Below are 17,178 nucleotides of genomic sequence, written 5' to 3'. Positions count from 1 at the left end.
ACGAGCACACAAACAGACCTATGGGTAGACATACACATAACTGCGTGAGCCTGTGTGCATTTATACACACGTATACATGATGTACAGACACAATCAGCCCAGGTTCACACGTGTACGGAGATCGTCGTGGGCGCACATCTGCACAGCACTCCCACGTACACTCGTGCACTTACAGGAAAAGCCACAATTGGACACGTTTCACTGGCACACGGATGAGATGATTCCACCCAGGAATTCACGCCTCGGTGCTCACACACGTATGTTATCCCCAGGCCCCTCCCCACGTAGGCAGCTCAGTGTCTCAGGGCAGAGGGCGCCTCAGCCAGCTCCAGCCTCTGCACCACTGGGTCCAGGCTGTCGAGAAACCTCCTGCAAATACCACTGCCGGGACTGGGTGGCAGAGCACCAGTAGGTAAGGGGGGGGCGGGGGGGGGCCAGAAGCAGGTTTGTACACCCACCCACTCAGCACACAGGCCACACGTAACATACAACACACGGCACACCGCACACTCGCTGGGTTCACATGTTCCACGCCCCACACACAGGCACACGCGCCCCCGGGGCCACGTGATCCTGCCTCTGCACACACGGCTCCTCCCATCCGCCCTCCCGCTTCAAGGGCACTAAGGAGGGAGGCTATTTTGGTCTTTAGCACAAGCGATAAATAAATAAATAAATAAATAAACACACACAGAGGAGGCAAAAAGAGGGCGGCGGGGTTTGGAAACGCAGCATGTGCCTTTGGTGAGAGATGAAAGGCAGCTCGGGAAGGCCCTCCTGCAGGGTCTGCGGCCTGAGCCGTCCGGCGTGGGCCTGGGCGGGGGACAGGCCTGAGAGGAAGCGCCCCCGGCCACCCGAGACAGCTAGGGCCTTGGGGGACCCAGGGCCCCGGGGCTCTGCCCTGGTGGGGTGAGTGGAGGGCTGGCCCAACGGGACCATGTGCCAGCCCCGAGCGACCAGGGCCACCTGCCACCCCCCTGGCAACCAGAGAGACTCCACATCACCGCCCAGGACTAACGCTGAGGCAGCAGGGGCTCAGGCCAGGAAGGAGCAGAGGCCTGTCCAGCGGATCCTGAGAGGAACGAGGCCTCTACCTGCCTCGGGCTGACCCTTCTGACTCCTCCTGACCGGAAGTTAGGGTGGCGTCTGAGGTCAGGGCAGGTCTTTCTGGGTGGGAATACACAGCCGGTGCCCGGACCCTGCACGGCCCCTGACTTTAGGGGCAGGCCTCCCGCTGTTGCAGGGGGTGGAGGAGGGGAGAGGCAGAAGCCCCCACTGCAGCCCCTGGCCTCTCCTTTGCCCCTCGCCCATCTGCACTCGGCCTCTGTCTCCTAACGTGGGCCGGAGCCCTGGCGTCTCCTGGTGGTGAGCTGTCCCGCGGCAGCCTGGACAGGCAGGCTGGGGCTCTCTAATGACCGACCGGCTTGGTCATTTGTGAGGAAAACACTCTCAGCAGCCCTGGGAAGGGCCCAGGCGCCGCCCTGACAGCTGTTCCCTTCGCCAGGAACGAGCCTGCGTTGGGCAGCTCTTGGGCTGGCGGAGGCAAGAGCCAGTGACAAATCAGGGGGCCCGAGCCGCCACCTGACCGAGGTGCCCAGACGTGTGTGCTTACCGGCCCACGGCTCTCCTAGGACGTTCCTGTGCGTTCGGCACCAGGGCACAGCCCGGCTGAGCCCCACCCAGGCTCACCTCTGCTGCCCACCTTGGGGGGATGGGGTGCCGGCCCGGCCTGGCCTCCACAGACAGAGGGCCATGGTGGAGTCGGGGGCAGCAGGGAGGATGGGTGAGTCCCATAAAAACAGTGACAACTGGAGCCAGACCCCCCCCCCCAGGGTCTCTAAGGCACGACTCATGCTGGGGCCCCGTGGGGACTGGGCTGAAACACTTCCTTGGAGTCGGGGAAGCTGGCCCCCCTTCCCATGGAGCCATCCACCCCTACGTTCCCCAGCTGCCCCTCTCTGGGGAAGGGGATGGAGGCCACAGGGCAGAAAAGGAGGGAGAATCCGGCAGGCTGGGGTCGTGGGGGGGGGGGGGGGCTGGGGGGAGGGGGGGAGCAGACCTTCCACCTCAGGCAGGTCCCACCCCGGCCCTGAGATGCACCTCAAAGGAGGTACAGAGTCAAACTTAAAAAGCTCAGACTGGATCCTTCCCGGCCCTGACTCCCACCCCCGTGACACTGAAAAGCTCTTGCTATGATCATTAACGAGGTCTTGGTTTTGCCATCCCAAAGGAAATCCAGTTCACCCTGTGCGCGTAAAGCACAGCGGGGTGGGGAGGTGGGGTTGACCTCCATGCCTGCCCTCAGGCCGTGGCGTCGGGCACGTGCCCGGCCTTCATGGAAGAGAGGCCAGCCCAGCCTCGGGGACCTTCTGGAAACCCCCCCCCCCCAGCTACTTGCATCCTGGCAGACTAATGGAATTCTAATTGTCCTTTCCCACCCCCCCTCAAATTATAAAACTTTTTTTCAATCACATGTTAATTTTTTTTTTGTAAACAGTCTTAAACTAAGGTCGAGAAAGCCCAAACCCGGTGTTTCTCCCCAAGTTAAAAACCAGCGAGGTGCACTGCAGCCCGCCGGCCTTCGCCCACAGAGGCCGGGCAGCTGGTGAGCCGTTTCTGGACAGGCTGTGGCTCCCCCCTGAGGCAGAAGCCCCCAGCTCCTGGGGCCCGGCACCCCCCTACCGGGAGGCCACCTCCCCGCCCCCAGGCCTGCTCTGGCCTCAGAGGCCACTCAGGCCACCCACTCTCCCACCAACATTCCCAGGCCGCTGTGAAGAAACGTAAAACATCTAAAACGCTACTGAGTCTGCAACCAGGGCCCAAGCCCATTCCGCTCTGGCCCGGGGCCCTCGCGGGACTCGGGGCCTTTCCCCGGCGGGGCGGATGCTGCACCTTGGCCGCTGGCGGCTCAGATCTCGGACTCCCGTCTGTAGGGCCGCTGATCGAGGGCGGTGCCGGCCTGGGGTCTGTCAAAGTCGCGCCTGGCCTGGGGGCCGTGGCCGTCCTGCTCTCTGTCTGCCTCGTCCTCGTCGTCGCGGCTCAGGAAGGCCAGCTCGTTCTCGTAGCAGAAGGAGTTGGCGCTGGGCAGCAGGAACTTGTTCTCCACCAGGTCCTTGGCGCTGCAGCGGGGCGTGGACGGCACCTCGTACGTCTTGTGGAAGTGCGAGTAGTCGATCTTGTACTGGTTCTTCTCCTCGAAGAGGACAGGCTCGAAGCGGTGGCCCCACAGGATCTCGTTGGCCAGGTAGGAGCTGCGGGCCTGTGTGGTCATGGCCGTAGCCTCCACCATGCCCTCCAGGATGACCACGATCTCAAAGTCGTCCGTCTCCAGGTCCTGCCGGCTGATGCCAAACAGCGGGCTGGCCTCATCGATCTCGTGCAGGATGGTGATGGGCGACACCAGGAAGATGCGGTCCAGGCCCTTGTCGAAGCCAACGTCGATGTCGATCTGGTCCAGCGGGATGTACTCGCCCTCCTCCGTGACCCGGGGCTTGATGAGCTGGGCCCGCACGTGGGCCTCCACGATGTGGCTCTTGCGAAGGTTGCCCACGCGCCACATGAGGCACAGCTTGCCGTCGCGCAGCGCCACCACCGCGTTGTGGCTGAACAGCAGCGTCTGCGCGCGCTTCTTGGGCCGCGCCATCTTGGCCATGATGGCGCCGATCATGAAGGAGTCGATGATGCAGCCCACAATGGACTGCGCCACCACCATGAACACGGCCACCGGGCACTCCTCGGTCACGCAGCGCAGCCCGTAGCCAATGGTGGTCTGCGTCTCAATGGAGAAGAGGAAGGCCGCCATGAAGCCGTGCACCTGCAGCACGCAGGGCGTGCGGCCGCGGCCCTCGGCCGGCTCCAGGTCCCCGTGGGCCACGGCGATGACCCAGAAGATGACGCCGAACAGCAGCCAGGAGGCGAGGAAGGCCAGCGAGAAGATGAGCAGCATGTAGCGCCAGCGGATGTCCACGCAGGTGGTGAACATGTCGGCCAGGTAGCGCTGCGACTTCTCGTCCATGTTGGCGAACTCGATGTTGCACTGGCCGTTCTTCTTGACGAAGCGGTTCCGGCACCTGCGCCGAGTGTGCACCTTGCCGTTGCCGAAGCCATTGGCGCCCGACATGGTGACCAGGTGCAGCCCGTCCTCCTCGGACGACACGATGCTGTAGGGGTTGGCACGGCCAGATGCGGTCATCCCGGGGGCGGGGGCGGTGGGACCCCAGCTTGCCCCCGGGCCGGCTCCAGGCGGGGCAGCTCCTGCAACAGAGGGGACAGCAGGCTGGCAGTGAGGCCAGCAGAGCGGCCACCCGACCTGCGCCTCCGCCCCGACCCGGCCTCACCCCAGCCAGCTCCTCGGCCACCTCCCCTCTCCCGGCTGCTCCAGACGGGAAGCCTGGCTTCTTCCTCAGTTTCCCTTTCCCCCACCAAGGGCTCTGCCTGCAAAGATATTCAGGGTCCGGCCCCTCCTCCCACCTCCCGGCCTGAGTCCCTGGCATCACCTGCCGAGAGCAGCATGACGGCCACCTCGCCAGCCTCCCCACTCCCACGCCGGTGCCAGTGCCCACGGGAGCTGCCAGGAGTCAGTGCACCCTCTGCTGGGACCCCTCAGACCTCACCTCCAGTCTCGCCCTTGCTCGCCCCCAGGCCCACCCGAACACCCTCCTCCCAGGCCCTGGCTTCTAGGCCACAAGAGTGTCTCGGGGCCCCCCTGCACCTGGGCAAACTGTGCACCCCACCCAGGACCCCACGGTAATCTCACTGCACCGGCCTCTGACCTCGTAACGGTAGTAATAACGACAGCAATGGCTCGCAGGGGCTGCACCCACCGTCCCACCACGAGACCGCGAGTCCCTGAGCGCGGGGGGTTTGCTGTTTGCTCACTGCTGTCTCACCCCCAGGGCCTAGACCTGGGCATGACAGACGCCTCCAGCCTGGCCCCACCCGTCCTCCTGAGGCTCACGCTCTCCCCGCAGGCGCCCACTCTCGCTGCCCATATGCTGTGCTCGTGGCCACCCCATCACCAGGGGGCTCGCTGACCCCGGACCTCAGCCCGGGGGCCTCCGCCACCCCGCCTTCCTCAGCGCTGAACAAGAGCAGGTGGGGAGCCTCAGCCCCCTCGGCAGAGCACCGGGCCGGCACACGTCCTCACACACGGGGCACACTCCACGGCACCGCTCCCCGTTCTCACGGCTGGGGGCAGGCACCCCAGCCCCAGACGCGCAGGCCGGAGGCCACCCCTCCCCCGGTGCCCCGCCGGCTCTGGGCTGGCCCGTCAGTGCCAGGCTGAGGCATCCGCAGACCGGAGACCCCGACACTACTGGGCCCCGCAGGCACTGAGGCCGTCCGGCCATCCGCGTCGGGTGCCCCGCGGGAATGGCGTGGCAGGGCGCTGAAGAGGTGGGCCTGCGCCCCCTACGGATGGACCCCACGCCCCCCGACCCCCCCCGGTCGCCCGACGAGGTCAGAGCTAGCTGAGCCTCGGGGTGCTCACGTGTGATGAGACACTGAGGCCCCAGAGAAGGTCCAGGGCGGCCAGGCCAGGAGAGAGGAGGCGGCAGCACTGCGATCCAGCCCTGGTCTGTGGGACGGGGTGACCTCTGACCTCTGTTCCAAACCCACACGGCCAGCCAGGCTGCAGACCCCTCCCAGGGCCTGCCCAGTCGCTGGAGCCACTGGATCCCCAGGTCTGGCAGGCGCGGGGCGCTCCCCGCTGCCCGGACCAGCTCATCCATCCACAGGGACAGCAGGCCAGACCTGTCAGCAAACGCTCATGTGTCACCCGCTCGGAAGCCCAAGGAGGTAGCTACCGTGGCTACTTCTACGCTCTGGATGGCGGCTCAGAGAGGTCAAGGGACTTCCTCAAAGCCACACAACCACTAGGCAGGAGAGCTGGGCGCAGAACCACTTCTGTCTGACACAAGGCCTCCCACCGTGGGGACCCCAGGCTCTGCGGCGGCCTCTGCTCAGGCTGCCATCCTTCCCCCATGGCTGCTCCAGCTGACAGCCTCACCCCGGGTCTGAGGAGCTGAGGCCTCAGGCCATAGTGGTGGACACGGCTCCCGCCTGGTCCAGGAGCCGGTGGCGGTGGGAACCCCATGGACTGTGCCAGGAAGACAGCTCAGCCCTAGACTCCTGGGCCTTCCAGGGGGAGGTGGCCAGGCCTGGGGCACGCCGATGCCAGCGGCAGGCCGCCGGATCACCAGGGGCAGGTCTGCGTGGCCAGGAGGCCGTGAGGGACGTCCAGCGGGTCACGGCTGCTCTGAGCAGCTCGAGGCCTGCGAGGGACAGAATCGCAAGACTCGAAGGCCAGAGGAGCCCAGCCTGGCACACTGCTCCCAGCAGCTGGGCAGCCTCCCGCCTGGCCAGCTCGCAGTGACCACTGGCATCTCTGCCTGGGCTGGGCGCCTGGGCCGCACCCAGACTGTGCTACACAGTCCTGGGAACCCCTCTTCTACTGGTCTTCCTCCTAAAGCCACAGCGAAAATCAACAGGTCACATTCGCAGCCACTCCCCCACTTCTCAGAGCTGGAAACTGGTACTCGGAGCAAAGTCACCTGTGCAAAGTCCCCCGAAGCCAAGGAGCAGAGACACAGCGGGCGGCTCTGTGTGCACGCGTGTGTGCATACGTATGCGTGCATGAGATGCCAAGGGTGGGGGGAGTACCTCGCGGGCGCTTGGTGAACACGCCACCACAGAGAAAGCCCGAGAAGAGGATCCACAGTAGCAACCCCGGCACCACAAACTTGCCAAACGTCCAGCGACCCTCTGCACACCCAAGGCCAGAAGGTTACAGGGCTCTGTGGTCTTTAAGGACTCGGTTTAAGAAATGTGGGGGACTTCCCTGGTGGCGCAGTGGTTAGGGCTCTGCGCTTCCACTGCAGGGGGCCCGGGTGGGATCCCTGGTCGGGGAACTAAGATCCCGCAAGCCGTGTAGCATGACCAAAAAAAAAAAGAAAGAAAGAAAGAAATGAGGGACAAGATTCTCAACCAGCCATGTGCGGCCCTGTGTGGCTCCTGTTTAACGGGTGCACACAGATCAGACAGAAAGGAAATTAGATTTGCTTTGCTGGAAGAGGCTTTAGCAAGCAAGGAGTCCGGCTCCCCATCTTATAGATGAGAAAACGGAGGCTGAGACTTGTCCCAGGTCACAAAACACCTGTGGACCAGGATGAGATAGATGGTAAAGACAATAATTAAGACTACGTTGGTAGGACGCCCAGGTTGGCCAGTGGGGGTCCCAGGCGTCGCTGGGAGGGAAAGGGGAGAGAGGCACTAGGGTCCCCTACCTGAGCCAGCCTAGGCGACTTCAGCACTGGAGACTGGGAGCGAGGCAGGCCCAGCAGGCTGGACCCAGAGACCCCGAGGGGAGGGGGAGCTGTCCCGAGCCCGGCGTCCCTGCCCCGCCGACCACAGCGCTTGTGCACACAGCCTCCTGGCACTCGGCAGGCTTGGCGCACCAGCAGGGCCTGGGCTAGGAGCTTTTAGGGAGGCAGCTGACACGTGACCCGAGGGCCAAGAGTCATCGCGAAGTGCCCCCGGATGGAGCGGGACACCCCATGCCAGGTCCCCCGAGGCTCTGGGCCTCAGGTTTCAGCAACGTCCGGAGGAGACCAGGCCAAGGCCAAGAAAGCGCGGACTAGTCGGATCAATGGAGGGGGCACCGAGGAGAAGCTCAGTGACCCCCTCCCTCGGGAGGCCTCCCAGGCGGCAGGACCCCTTCACAGGGATGAGTGGAGTAATCAAGTGCTTACCACCTGCCAGGCGCTAAGAGCTCCAGTAGCTCACGTGATCGCTTATATGACTTCCTGGATGAGGAAACTGAAGCTCAGAAAGCCTGAGTCACTTACCCAGGGTCACACAGCCTTTCAGGAGTGAGATCCTGGTCTGGCGGGGTAGGAGAGAACTCAACCCCCCCATTCCCCTAGGCCAGACTGTGGACATGACACTGTGTTCCAAGCCTCGGTCCTCAGGGTCCCTGCAATGCCCCATGGTGATAAGACACAAATAACCCCAATCTGAGCCCGTGAAAGCAGAGGTAAGACCCTCACCAGCACTCCTGATCTGTGGCCATTCAGGCCCTGCTTGGAACATCCAGGGACAGGGCACTCACTGCCTCATGGTCAAGTCCTTCTAAGTCCACGGTCTCTCCTTAAAGATCACTTGCTTCAGGGAATGCCAGCGTGCAGCCACGTACACCTCCCCCCAGCCCGTGCCCGAGGCAGATATACCAACCCGTCACAGAGCGTTTCCGCACTGCACCCTGTGGTGGCCGCAGCATCCTTATCCAGTTACTACCCATCAGACTCAGCCCAAGCGCCTGCAAAAGCCAATCGTTCATCTCAGGCGGGAAGACGGAGGCTCCAAGAAGGGCGCCCTTGCTCAGCCACGCAGGAAGTGAGAGGCGTGGGCCAGGCCTGGAGGGTTCACTGCAGTGAGACGGGGCAGCTCGGGGGCGGCAGGCTCCAAGGACCGGGGCCAGAGGGGGGGCGGGGGGCACGCCTGGCGGGGAAGGCAGAACAGGCTGGCGCCTCAGGGTCCAGTGAAGAGGTTGAGGCTGGCTGAGGAGAGCCAAGAGCTGGCCTGGACAGGAGGTGGCGGGTTAGGGGGCTGACACTTCTGTTCTCACGTTCTGGGGAGACACGGCCATCTCCTGTGCCCGCCCACCTTTCCCAGGCACATTCCCTCCCCTCCCCAAAACATTCAGCCGGCCTCGGTCACCCATGGCCTGCAAACGTTTGGGGTCAACACCGTGCAGGCCTCCTGGGCCAGGCCCCTGTGAGGCCGGAGGAGAGACGCGTCGCCTTGTGCTGGGCATGGGAATGGCCGGTGCTTGGCTGTCCCCGGGCCCTCACCACTTCAAGGCCCACCTGCCCAGCTTCCAACCACCAACACCAGTCTTTCCACCCGAAAGACCAACACCAGTCTTTCCACTCTGCCCGTGCACCGGCATGCCAGGGAGTTAATGCCCCAGGAGCAGCTGCCTACCACGACGGGCATACTCGGGGCACCTGCTCTACTAGGCCTCCCAAGGCCCCTCAGCTCCTGGGCCCCCCTCACAAGCCACGTGGCCAACATGCTCCCCCGCTCCTCCAAAGCTTCCTCCCCTCTTCCCTCCACTCGTCCCCCCTGTGGGGTCACTGGGCAGTCCAACCACTCCCCCAGTTAGCCCAGCCACAAGCCTGGCCTCCTCCCTCTCCTTTAGCCCCCAGATCCACTCCCTTCCCAGGTCCTGTGTATTTCAGCTCCTGAATGACGGAAGCTGTCCGCCCACTCCTTGCCCACAGACACCTCCTGTCCAGGCCGTTCCTATCTACACAGCGACAGGCTCCGGAGGGTTTTCCTGTGGCGAGCCTTGCCCGCTGTGGTCCAACCCCCCAACCACAGCCAATGGGAATGGTCCAACCCCCCAATCACAGCCAATGGGAATGGTCCAACCCCCCAATCGCAGCCAACGGGAATGGTCCAACCCCCCAATCACAGCCAATGGGAATGGTCCAACCCCCCAATCACAGCCAACGGGAATGGTCCAACCCCCCAATCACAGCCAATGGGAATGGTCCAACCCCCCAATCACAGCCAACGGGAATGGTCCAACCCCCCAATCACAGCCAATGGGAATGGTCCAACCCCCCAACCACAGCCAATGGGAATGCTGGAAATCCCCCTATCGGTCGGGAATCAGCAGAAGCCCACCGCTTCCACGAAGCCCTTCTACGTTCTCTAGCCCTGGGCTTCTCCTGTTAGGACCAGAAGCTACTTTCCACCTTGTGTGAGAGTTGGCCTTGCCTGGGCCCCATCTCGGGCCAACCTCAGAGGTCCAGAGAGGCTGGTGCAGGCCTGGCACAGCGGGGGCACCCAGGAAATGCTCAGTGTTCAGACAAAGACGAGGGAATGAGCTGCTGAACAGAAGGGTAGATGAGGAGACAGTTACACGTAAGGTGGGGGGTCAAGCGTGTGGATGGATGAACAGGGCTGACGGACGGGGATGGGTGGATGCGGGTGACCAGAGGCATGGTTCGTTTAGGTGCCTGAAAACTGCTTAGATGAGTTGGGCGAATGGATGAATAGATGGATGGACAAGTGGATGGATGGATGGGTGGATGGATGGACGGACGGACGGGTGAGTGAATGGACGGATGTGTGGATGGATGGATGGGTGGGTGGGTGGATGGACGGACGGACGGACGGACGGACGGGTGAGTGAATGGACGGAGGAGTGGATGGATGGATGGATGGGTGGGTGGATGGACGGATGGACGGACGGACGGACGGGTGAGTGAATGGATGGATGAGTGGATGGAAGGATGGATGGATGGATGGGTGGATGGATGGATGGACGGACGGACGGACGGGTGAGTGAATGGACGGAGGAGTGGATGGATGGATGGATGGGTGGGTGGATGGACGGACGGACGGACAGACGGACGGGTGAGTGAATGGACGGAGGAGTGGATGGATGGATGGATGGGTGGGTGGATGGACGGATGGACGGACGGACGGACGGGTGAGTGAATGGATGGATGAGTGGATGGAAGGATGGATGGATGGATGGGTGGATGGATGGATGGACGGACGGGTTAGTGAATGGATGGATGAGTGGATGGAAGGATGGATGGATGGATGGGTGGATGGATGGATGGACGGACGGGTTAGTGAATGGACGGATGAGTGGATGGATGGATGGATTGAGTGGACGGATGGATGGGTGGGTGGGTGGGTGGATGGATGGACGGAGAGACGGACGGGTGAGTGAATGGATGGATGAGTGTATGGAAGGATGGATGGATGGATGGGTGGATGGATGGACGGACGGACGGGTGAGTGAATGGACGGATGAGTGGATGGATGGATGGGTGGGTGGGTGGGTGGATGGATGGATGGATGGATGGGTGGGTGGGTGGGTGGGTGGATGGATGGACGGACGGACGGACGGGTGAGTGAATGGATGGACTAGTGGATGGATGGATGGATGGATGGATAGATTGGGTGGGTGGATGGACACATGAATAGATGGATGGGTAGGTGGGTGGCTGCATGGCTGGGGGGATGAATGCATGGAAAGATGGCTGGCTGGGTTGGGTGCGTGGGTGGACAGTTAGATGGATGGGGGATGTGTGGAACTAATGGATGGAAAATGGGTGAATGAGAGGTCGAACAGGCGGGAGGATGGGTGCGCGGGTAGATGGACAGAGATGAGTGGGCGGGTGGAGGCACAGATGGGCGTGACTGCGTGGACAGGTGCATATCCGTGACCTTAATCTTACCTCTGGAATCCTATCTTCTAAGTAACGGTGCTCACCAGGCAAGCGACTGTCTTCAAGGCTGCACTAGCAGAGGCTGCCATTTCCCAGGCGCCAGCTGGAGAGGACTCAGCGGCTGGAAGACCCTGAAGTTAACAGAGCACAGTTACCACTCTCCTTGGGGGAGCTCAGCAGTCATAAACCTCCACACAAACCCCCATTTCTGCTTGCTTTGTCCCCCGGACCCTCCCAGGACCCCAGGGGAGGCAGAGGGGGCCTCCGGCCCATCCCAATGCCCCAAAGCTTCACAGCCCGTGAGCCTGTCCATAACAACCCTTCAGAACCAGAGAAGGGCAGAACAAGGGGGGCCCCCAGAGAAAATGACCACTGGTAGCTACTGAGTGCCCACTGCATGCCAGACACTTGGTAGTTGCTTCACGGACACCAACTCAGGTAAGCCTCATGACAGCCCCAAGAAGTTGGACCCACTGCTGTCCCCGTTCCAGAGATGTGGGCACTGTGGGAACTCTCCTCAGGCCACAGAGGACCTCGGGGCACAGCCTGTGCGCCTGGCCACCTGCAGAGCCTTCCCCACGCCCCCCACGGGCCCCGCTGTGGGCGGACGGCCTCCGCCTTCCACGGCAGTGTGCTGTGAGGTCAGGGCAGAGAGCAGCGGGAAGGGGCTCGGGAGCCTCGGAGGTGAGCCAGCCCGAGATGCCCCGTCACCTCTGCCCTCCCGGCCACGGCGTCCATGCAGGTCACCCTCTTGCAGCCGACGCCGGCGGGAGTCCACAGTGGCACTGGATTTTCCAGCTGGGATTAAGGGAACTGCTGTTGAGTCGGCCCACATCACAAGCCTCCTGGGGCAGCGCCAGCAGTGGGTTTAGAAGCACACGGACCTGGGTTCCAGTCACAGCTCCGCCCCTCAGGAGCTGTGTGACCTTGGGTGCGTCACTTCCCGGCTCAGGGCTTCTGCTCGCTCTGGTAGCAGTGGCCTGGCTGGTCCCTCTTCACTCCAGGCTCCCACCGCAAGACGCCCAGTCCTCAGGCCCTGCTTCCCCACCCTCACTGCTCCTAGAGCAGCAGCCAGCGGCCCTGCCGTTGGCCGCTCTCAGCCGTTTCCTTCTAAAGCCAATGGAGGCTCCATCCCAGACCCCATCGCGCAGCTGGACTCCCCACGGCGAGGACCCGTTCCCGGGTCACTGACCTTGTCCTTGCCCTGGAGTGGACACGCACTGTGCCCGGCCCTGTGTGCTGGGCTCTCGGCTTCAGTCATTCCAACCTGCGCAGCCCACCCTGAGGGACAGACGGGGAAACTAAGGCTGAGGGAGGTGAGGTCACTCGTGCCGGGTCTCCGAGAGCAGAGGAGGTGTCACAGGGCCGTGGGGAGGGAAGGGGGCGGTAAGCAGGGGAGCACCTGCCCTCCCCGCTTCCCGTGGTCACTCAGCCCGCCTGCCCCAAGCCCTCTCGGCCTCTGACTCCCTGCTTCCTGGAAGGGGCTTTCTCCTAGGAGGGAAGCAAAACCAGCTCCATTCTACACAGCAGGAAATGGAGGCTCAGGTCAGAGAAGGGCCTTGCCCAAGGTCACAAAGCCACGGAGTGAGTGGCAGCTTGGAGACAAGAGCCCAGGATCTGACACCCCGTCCAGCGCTCCCCCTGCCCCTGCAGCGGCCATGGCCCACGAGACGTGACCCCCAACCCTCTGAAGTTCACCAAACACTTTCCTGGGTGGCGGTCACAGTCCTGGACGGGGGGGGGGGGGGGGGTCCGGAGCAGGGGCAACGTCTGCAGGTGACAGGGGTGACTGGACGTGACAGTGAGACTGTCCCTCAGCCTCCCAGCAAGGGCCGTCCTGTCAGCCAGGGGCGAGGCACTTCCCTTTCCTGCCCGGCCTCCCCAAGGATGTGCCTGTGAAATTCAACCTGGGGGGAGGTGTGCACTGAGCACGGGCCTGGCACCACGTGGCTCGGTCACCACCATCACAGCCTCCCCCGGAGCGGCGGGGCCCAGGGTCCAGTGAGCTCCCAGCCCTGCATTCGAGGCCTGATCGCTCCCCAGCTCCCAGTGGGAACTTCCCTGGGTCTCAGGCTTCACATCTGCAAAATGGGTAGATCCCACCTGCCTGGGGAGGCTGTGAAGAAGGTAGACCGAGGCCCTGCCGCAGCGTCCGGTGTGCGGCAGACACGCGGTAAGCACCGGTCCTCCCAGCGTTGTCTGAGGGGTCTTCCTGCTCTGACAACCATTGGGGTGCCCGACACGATGGGAAGCTGGGGCACCCCGGACCCTCCCGTGCGGCCTGGTGTGACGCTCTCAGGACGCACCCAACAGGCGACAAAGCAAGAGAGCCTGAGCTCTGCGGGCGCAGGGGCCTGGCTGCCCCGCTCCTCTGTGCCAGGGGCGTCATCGCTGGCAGGGGCGCCCAGTAAACGCTGGCCACAGCAACCACAGTGACCACGGCCCCTCAGATTCCATGGCCCGGAGACAGGCTGCACGCACCGACACAAGGGTAGGCTGCGCCAAGCGGCCGGGAGGGACAGGTGTCCACTCTCCGAGCCCCGAGGTGAAGCCAGGGCAGGAAGTTCTGGCCCCCACGGCGGATGACAGGTCACGCCAGGCACCAGGGAATGTTTCCGAGGGTATTTTTATCTTGAGAACATCCTTCCCTGGGGGGTAGGGGCAGGAGAGAGACAGGGTGTCCTTGGCCCCAGGCCCTTGGAAGCAGCAGAGGACATAGACCCCTGGTGCCCTCTGCCAGAGTGGCCATTACATCACTGCCCCATCCCTGGGCTTCCTTGGGTCCCAGGAGCAAGTGGGACCTGGAGGGTCTTGGGGTTTTCTTGGGGCTCCCAGCTCTGCTCAAACTCACTCTGTGACCTAGGGTAGGCCCCTGTCCCTCTCTGGGCCTCCCTCTGGCAGGCAAACTTTCCTGAGGGCACCAGGGACTTGGCGATAGACCAGGAGTGCCCGCCTGCCAGGGGCGTCCCCACCGGGCAGGAAGACAGCGAGTTAAGCAGGACATACAACGGGCAGGATCGGGGCCGCGGTCAGAGCCCTCGGAGCCCAGGGGAGGTGTCTGACCCAGTCGCGGGCAGGGCCTCCCTGGAGAGAGCCCGGCTGAGACCGACCACAGCACGGCGCAGGGCACTCAGGGTCGCCCAGGTCAGGGTGCACATCGGCTCTGCTCTTCACACACTGGGCCTCGGGCAAGTCCCGCCCACCTCGGAGCCTCCCTGTTCCTATCTGCAAACGAGGGGGCTGGCCCTTCCAGTCCCAACATTCAGGATCCTAAGGATTTGGGGCTGAGGCGGGTATAGAGAGACAGGCAGGGGCACCCCTTGTCACCCGAATAACAGTGAGGGCGGAGGTGTGCTGAGTGCCTGTGTGTACAGGCATTGCACTGATGCCTGCAGAAACGGAGGCTCGGAGAGGCCCTGTGAGTCATTTTAATGAGCTCGGACTCGACCCCAAGGGCACTGGGGTGCCAGAGAAAATATAAATTCTGAGGCAATACGGCTTGCGTTCACATCTTGTCTCTGTCCCTTCCTGGGTGACCCTGGGCAAGTCATATAACCTCTCTGAGCCCAGTTTCCTCACCTGTGAGATGGGATTAATAATGTTATCTGTCGATGGGTTCACGATGGGGTTTCATCAAGTTAGTACAAGGAGCTGGAAATTTCCTGGTCCCCCACGCCCTGCCCTCATCACCTCTCTGAGCCCCTGACTCACTCTGAAGAGGGGCCACAGGTCCCTGGAGGGCCTGGACTAGACCTTACCTCCAAGCAGGAAGGAGAGACCAGATGGACAGGATGGGAGGGACCCAGTGCACAAAGGCACCATGGTGTCTATTTTTCTGACGGCTGTAATTTTTCAAGCTTCAACTTAATTCAAGCCTCAGACATTTTCTAAGTGTGCAGAGGAGAGCATGGACCTGAGATAGTGACAAGAAACGGTCTGGGACGAGAAAGACCGTGAAAGAAAAGGCTGGAAAATTTGCCAACATAAAAATATTTATGATATTGCTTATCAAAACCCACTATAAGCTAAATAAAAGGGAAATGATAACATGTTTGTTATGAAAAGGATTGATGTACTTAATATATAAAGGGTTCTTATAAATCAACAAGAGAAAAGGACACACAGTCCTGCGATCCTCAGTGGGTGACGTCTCAGGAATGTCCACACCTCGAGCCTCAGCCTGAGCTGGCCCCTCACCATGGAAAGCCCCTCTCTGCCTTTCATCTTTCAAGCTCAAAGGATGCCTCCTCCAGGAAGCCTTCCGAGGTTTCCCTGGAGCTGCTGCTGCTCCTTGCCAGGTCCCCACAACATCTTTCTTGGACCCCTGGGACCAAATGCCTAGCTTCTGTGAGTGCCTGGCTCTGCACCCGAGAATGTTCCAGGTGAGATGGCCCAAGCGTCTCTGACCAAGGAGGAAGCAAGTCACGGAAAAGACCACCGTGTCCACAGTCACCAGGCTATGAGTCACGGCTCCAAGCCCAGCACCCAGGGGTCCGGCCTCTGTCCCTCTGCATCCAGCCGCCTCCTTCCTAAGGAGCCCTCCCAGCCAGGGGCTGCCTAGCTTCACAGCAGGCTGGGCCCAGCATGAGGCCTGACAGGCAAAGGCTGGCAGAACACGGCCTGACCCCCGGCCGCTTGCTGCGGGAGCACAGGGACAGTTGTTTTCTCAGCTTCCCTCCTCTTCCCCTCCTCACTGTGTAAATCTGGCTTTATTTGGGGAACAGAAGATTCACTGGGAGGGCCTGACAGACCTCTGAGGGCTGGGGTTCACCCTGGCACGGGCTGGAGGCTGTGCTCTGAGATCAGGAGTCTGGGAAAACAGGGTGGGCTTCCGGACGACCCACCACTCCACCCAGGGTCCCCTTGCCAGCTTGGCTCCGGCAGCACTACCAAGGCCTGGGGCCTCCACCCGCACTTGGCGTTCACTCACTCAGCGGACACCTACTGGGCCTCCACTATGTGCAGACACGGTGCTCAGGGCCGAGATCCAAGTGGGACAAGGCAGACAAAAAACATGCCGGGGAGAAAGGAACCCGCGTCATTCCAGAGGCAGGGTGGGCATAGGAAGACCTCTCCAAGGAGGTGACATTTGACTCGAGGCCTCAGGAGGAGATAACGTGGGAACAGTGTTCCCAGAAGTGGGAACAGCACGGACAAAGGCCCTGAGGCTGGAATGTTGCTCCATGTGTTACTCAAGGGAGGGCAGTGGGGCTGCAGCCGCGTGTGCCAGAAGGGAGAGAAGGTGACGGGGGAGGGAGCGCTCAGAGGGAGAGCCGTCCTGCCTGGGACACACGGCCTGACGCCTGACGGCCGATGGGGGCACCCGCGCCTCCTCTTTCTCATCTGCCAGAGGCAATAACAATCCACACTGCAGAAATGGCTTTCAGAGGAAACGCTTCCACCTCCTGCCTTGCACGAGACCGAGGCTCAGGGTGGGAAAGCACCAAGCTGGAGGGCGCCTGACCTTCTGACCCACCGCAGCCTCCCACGCTTGTGGCCTCAATGCCACACATGCTTTTCCAACCCCACAACTTGAACTGTACACGTGAACGCTGTGACACGTGCTACCTCAGCTCACACTATGCTTCCCTCGGACAGTCGCAACAGACTGGGGCTCAGAGAGGGTGAGCGCCATGCCCAGGGCCACACAGCTGGTCCACCCAGAGCTGGGTGGGATTCATCTGAACCCAGATTCAGGGCCATGGGAACAGAGGCCCGGGAACTGACCACACATATCTGGCCCTGATGTCTCCAGGAGAAACCACAGTCTCTCCAAGGGGCTCAGGACCACCTCCTACAGGAAGCCTTCTGCCTGGCTGCCTCTCCCTCATGGCTAACTGGTGCTGTGGGAAGGCAGGGGCTGCTGAGAGCCCAAGACTGGTGGGGCAGGGGCCTGGTGTCTGGATCCTATTAGGCCCTGCTGTGC

General features: G+C 62.3%; 1 protein-coding gene across 2 annotated transcripts in view; it reads right to left on the bottom strand.

The window, feature by feature from the left end:
- Window positions 1-2,479: 2,479 nt before the first annotated feature.
- The window catches only part of KCNJ12 (potassium inwardly rectifying channel subfamily J member 12), a 34,358-nt gene continuing 19,659 nt past the window's right edge, over window positions 2,480-17,178 (bottom strand). Inside the window, exons 2-3 of one of the 2 annotated variants that reach the window (XM_065896661.1) lie at window positions 11,262-11,383; window positions 2,480-4,254 (exon numbers count right to left, since the gene is read on the bottom strand). In XM_065896661.1, coding sequence (XP_065752733.1) covers window positions 2,909-4,192 — 1,284 coding nt within the window. In that variant the 5' untranslated portion in view covers window positions 4,193-4,254; window positions 11,262-11,383 and the 3' untranslated portion in view covers window positions 2,480-2,908. Of the gene's footprint in view, window positions 4,255-6,007; window positions 6,151-11,261; window positions 11,384-17,178 lie in introns of those variants that run through there. The other variant, XM_065896662.1, reaches the window with a different exon arrangement.

The sequence above is a fragment of the Phocoena phocoena genome, chromosome 19 (assembly GCF_963924675.1).
Source record: "Phocoena phocoena chromosome 19, mPhoPho1.1, whole genome shotgun sequence".
Lineage (NCBI taxonomy): Eukaryota > Metazoa > Chordata > Mammalia > Artiodactyla > Phocoenidae > Phocoena > Phocoena phocoena.
The sequence above is the reverse complement of the archived record's forward strand: the minus strand, read 5'-3'. Positions and strand labels throughout refer to the sequence as shown.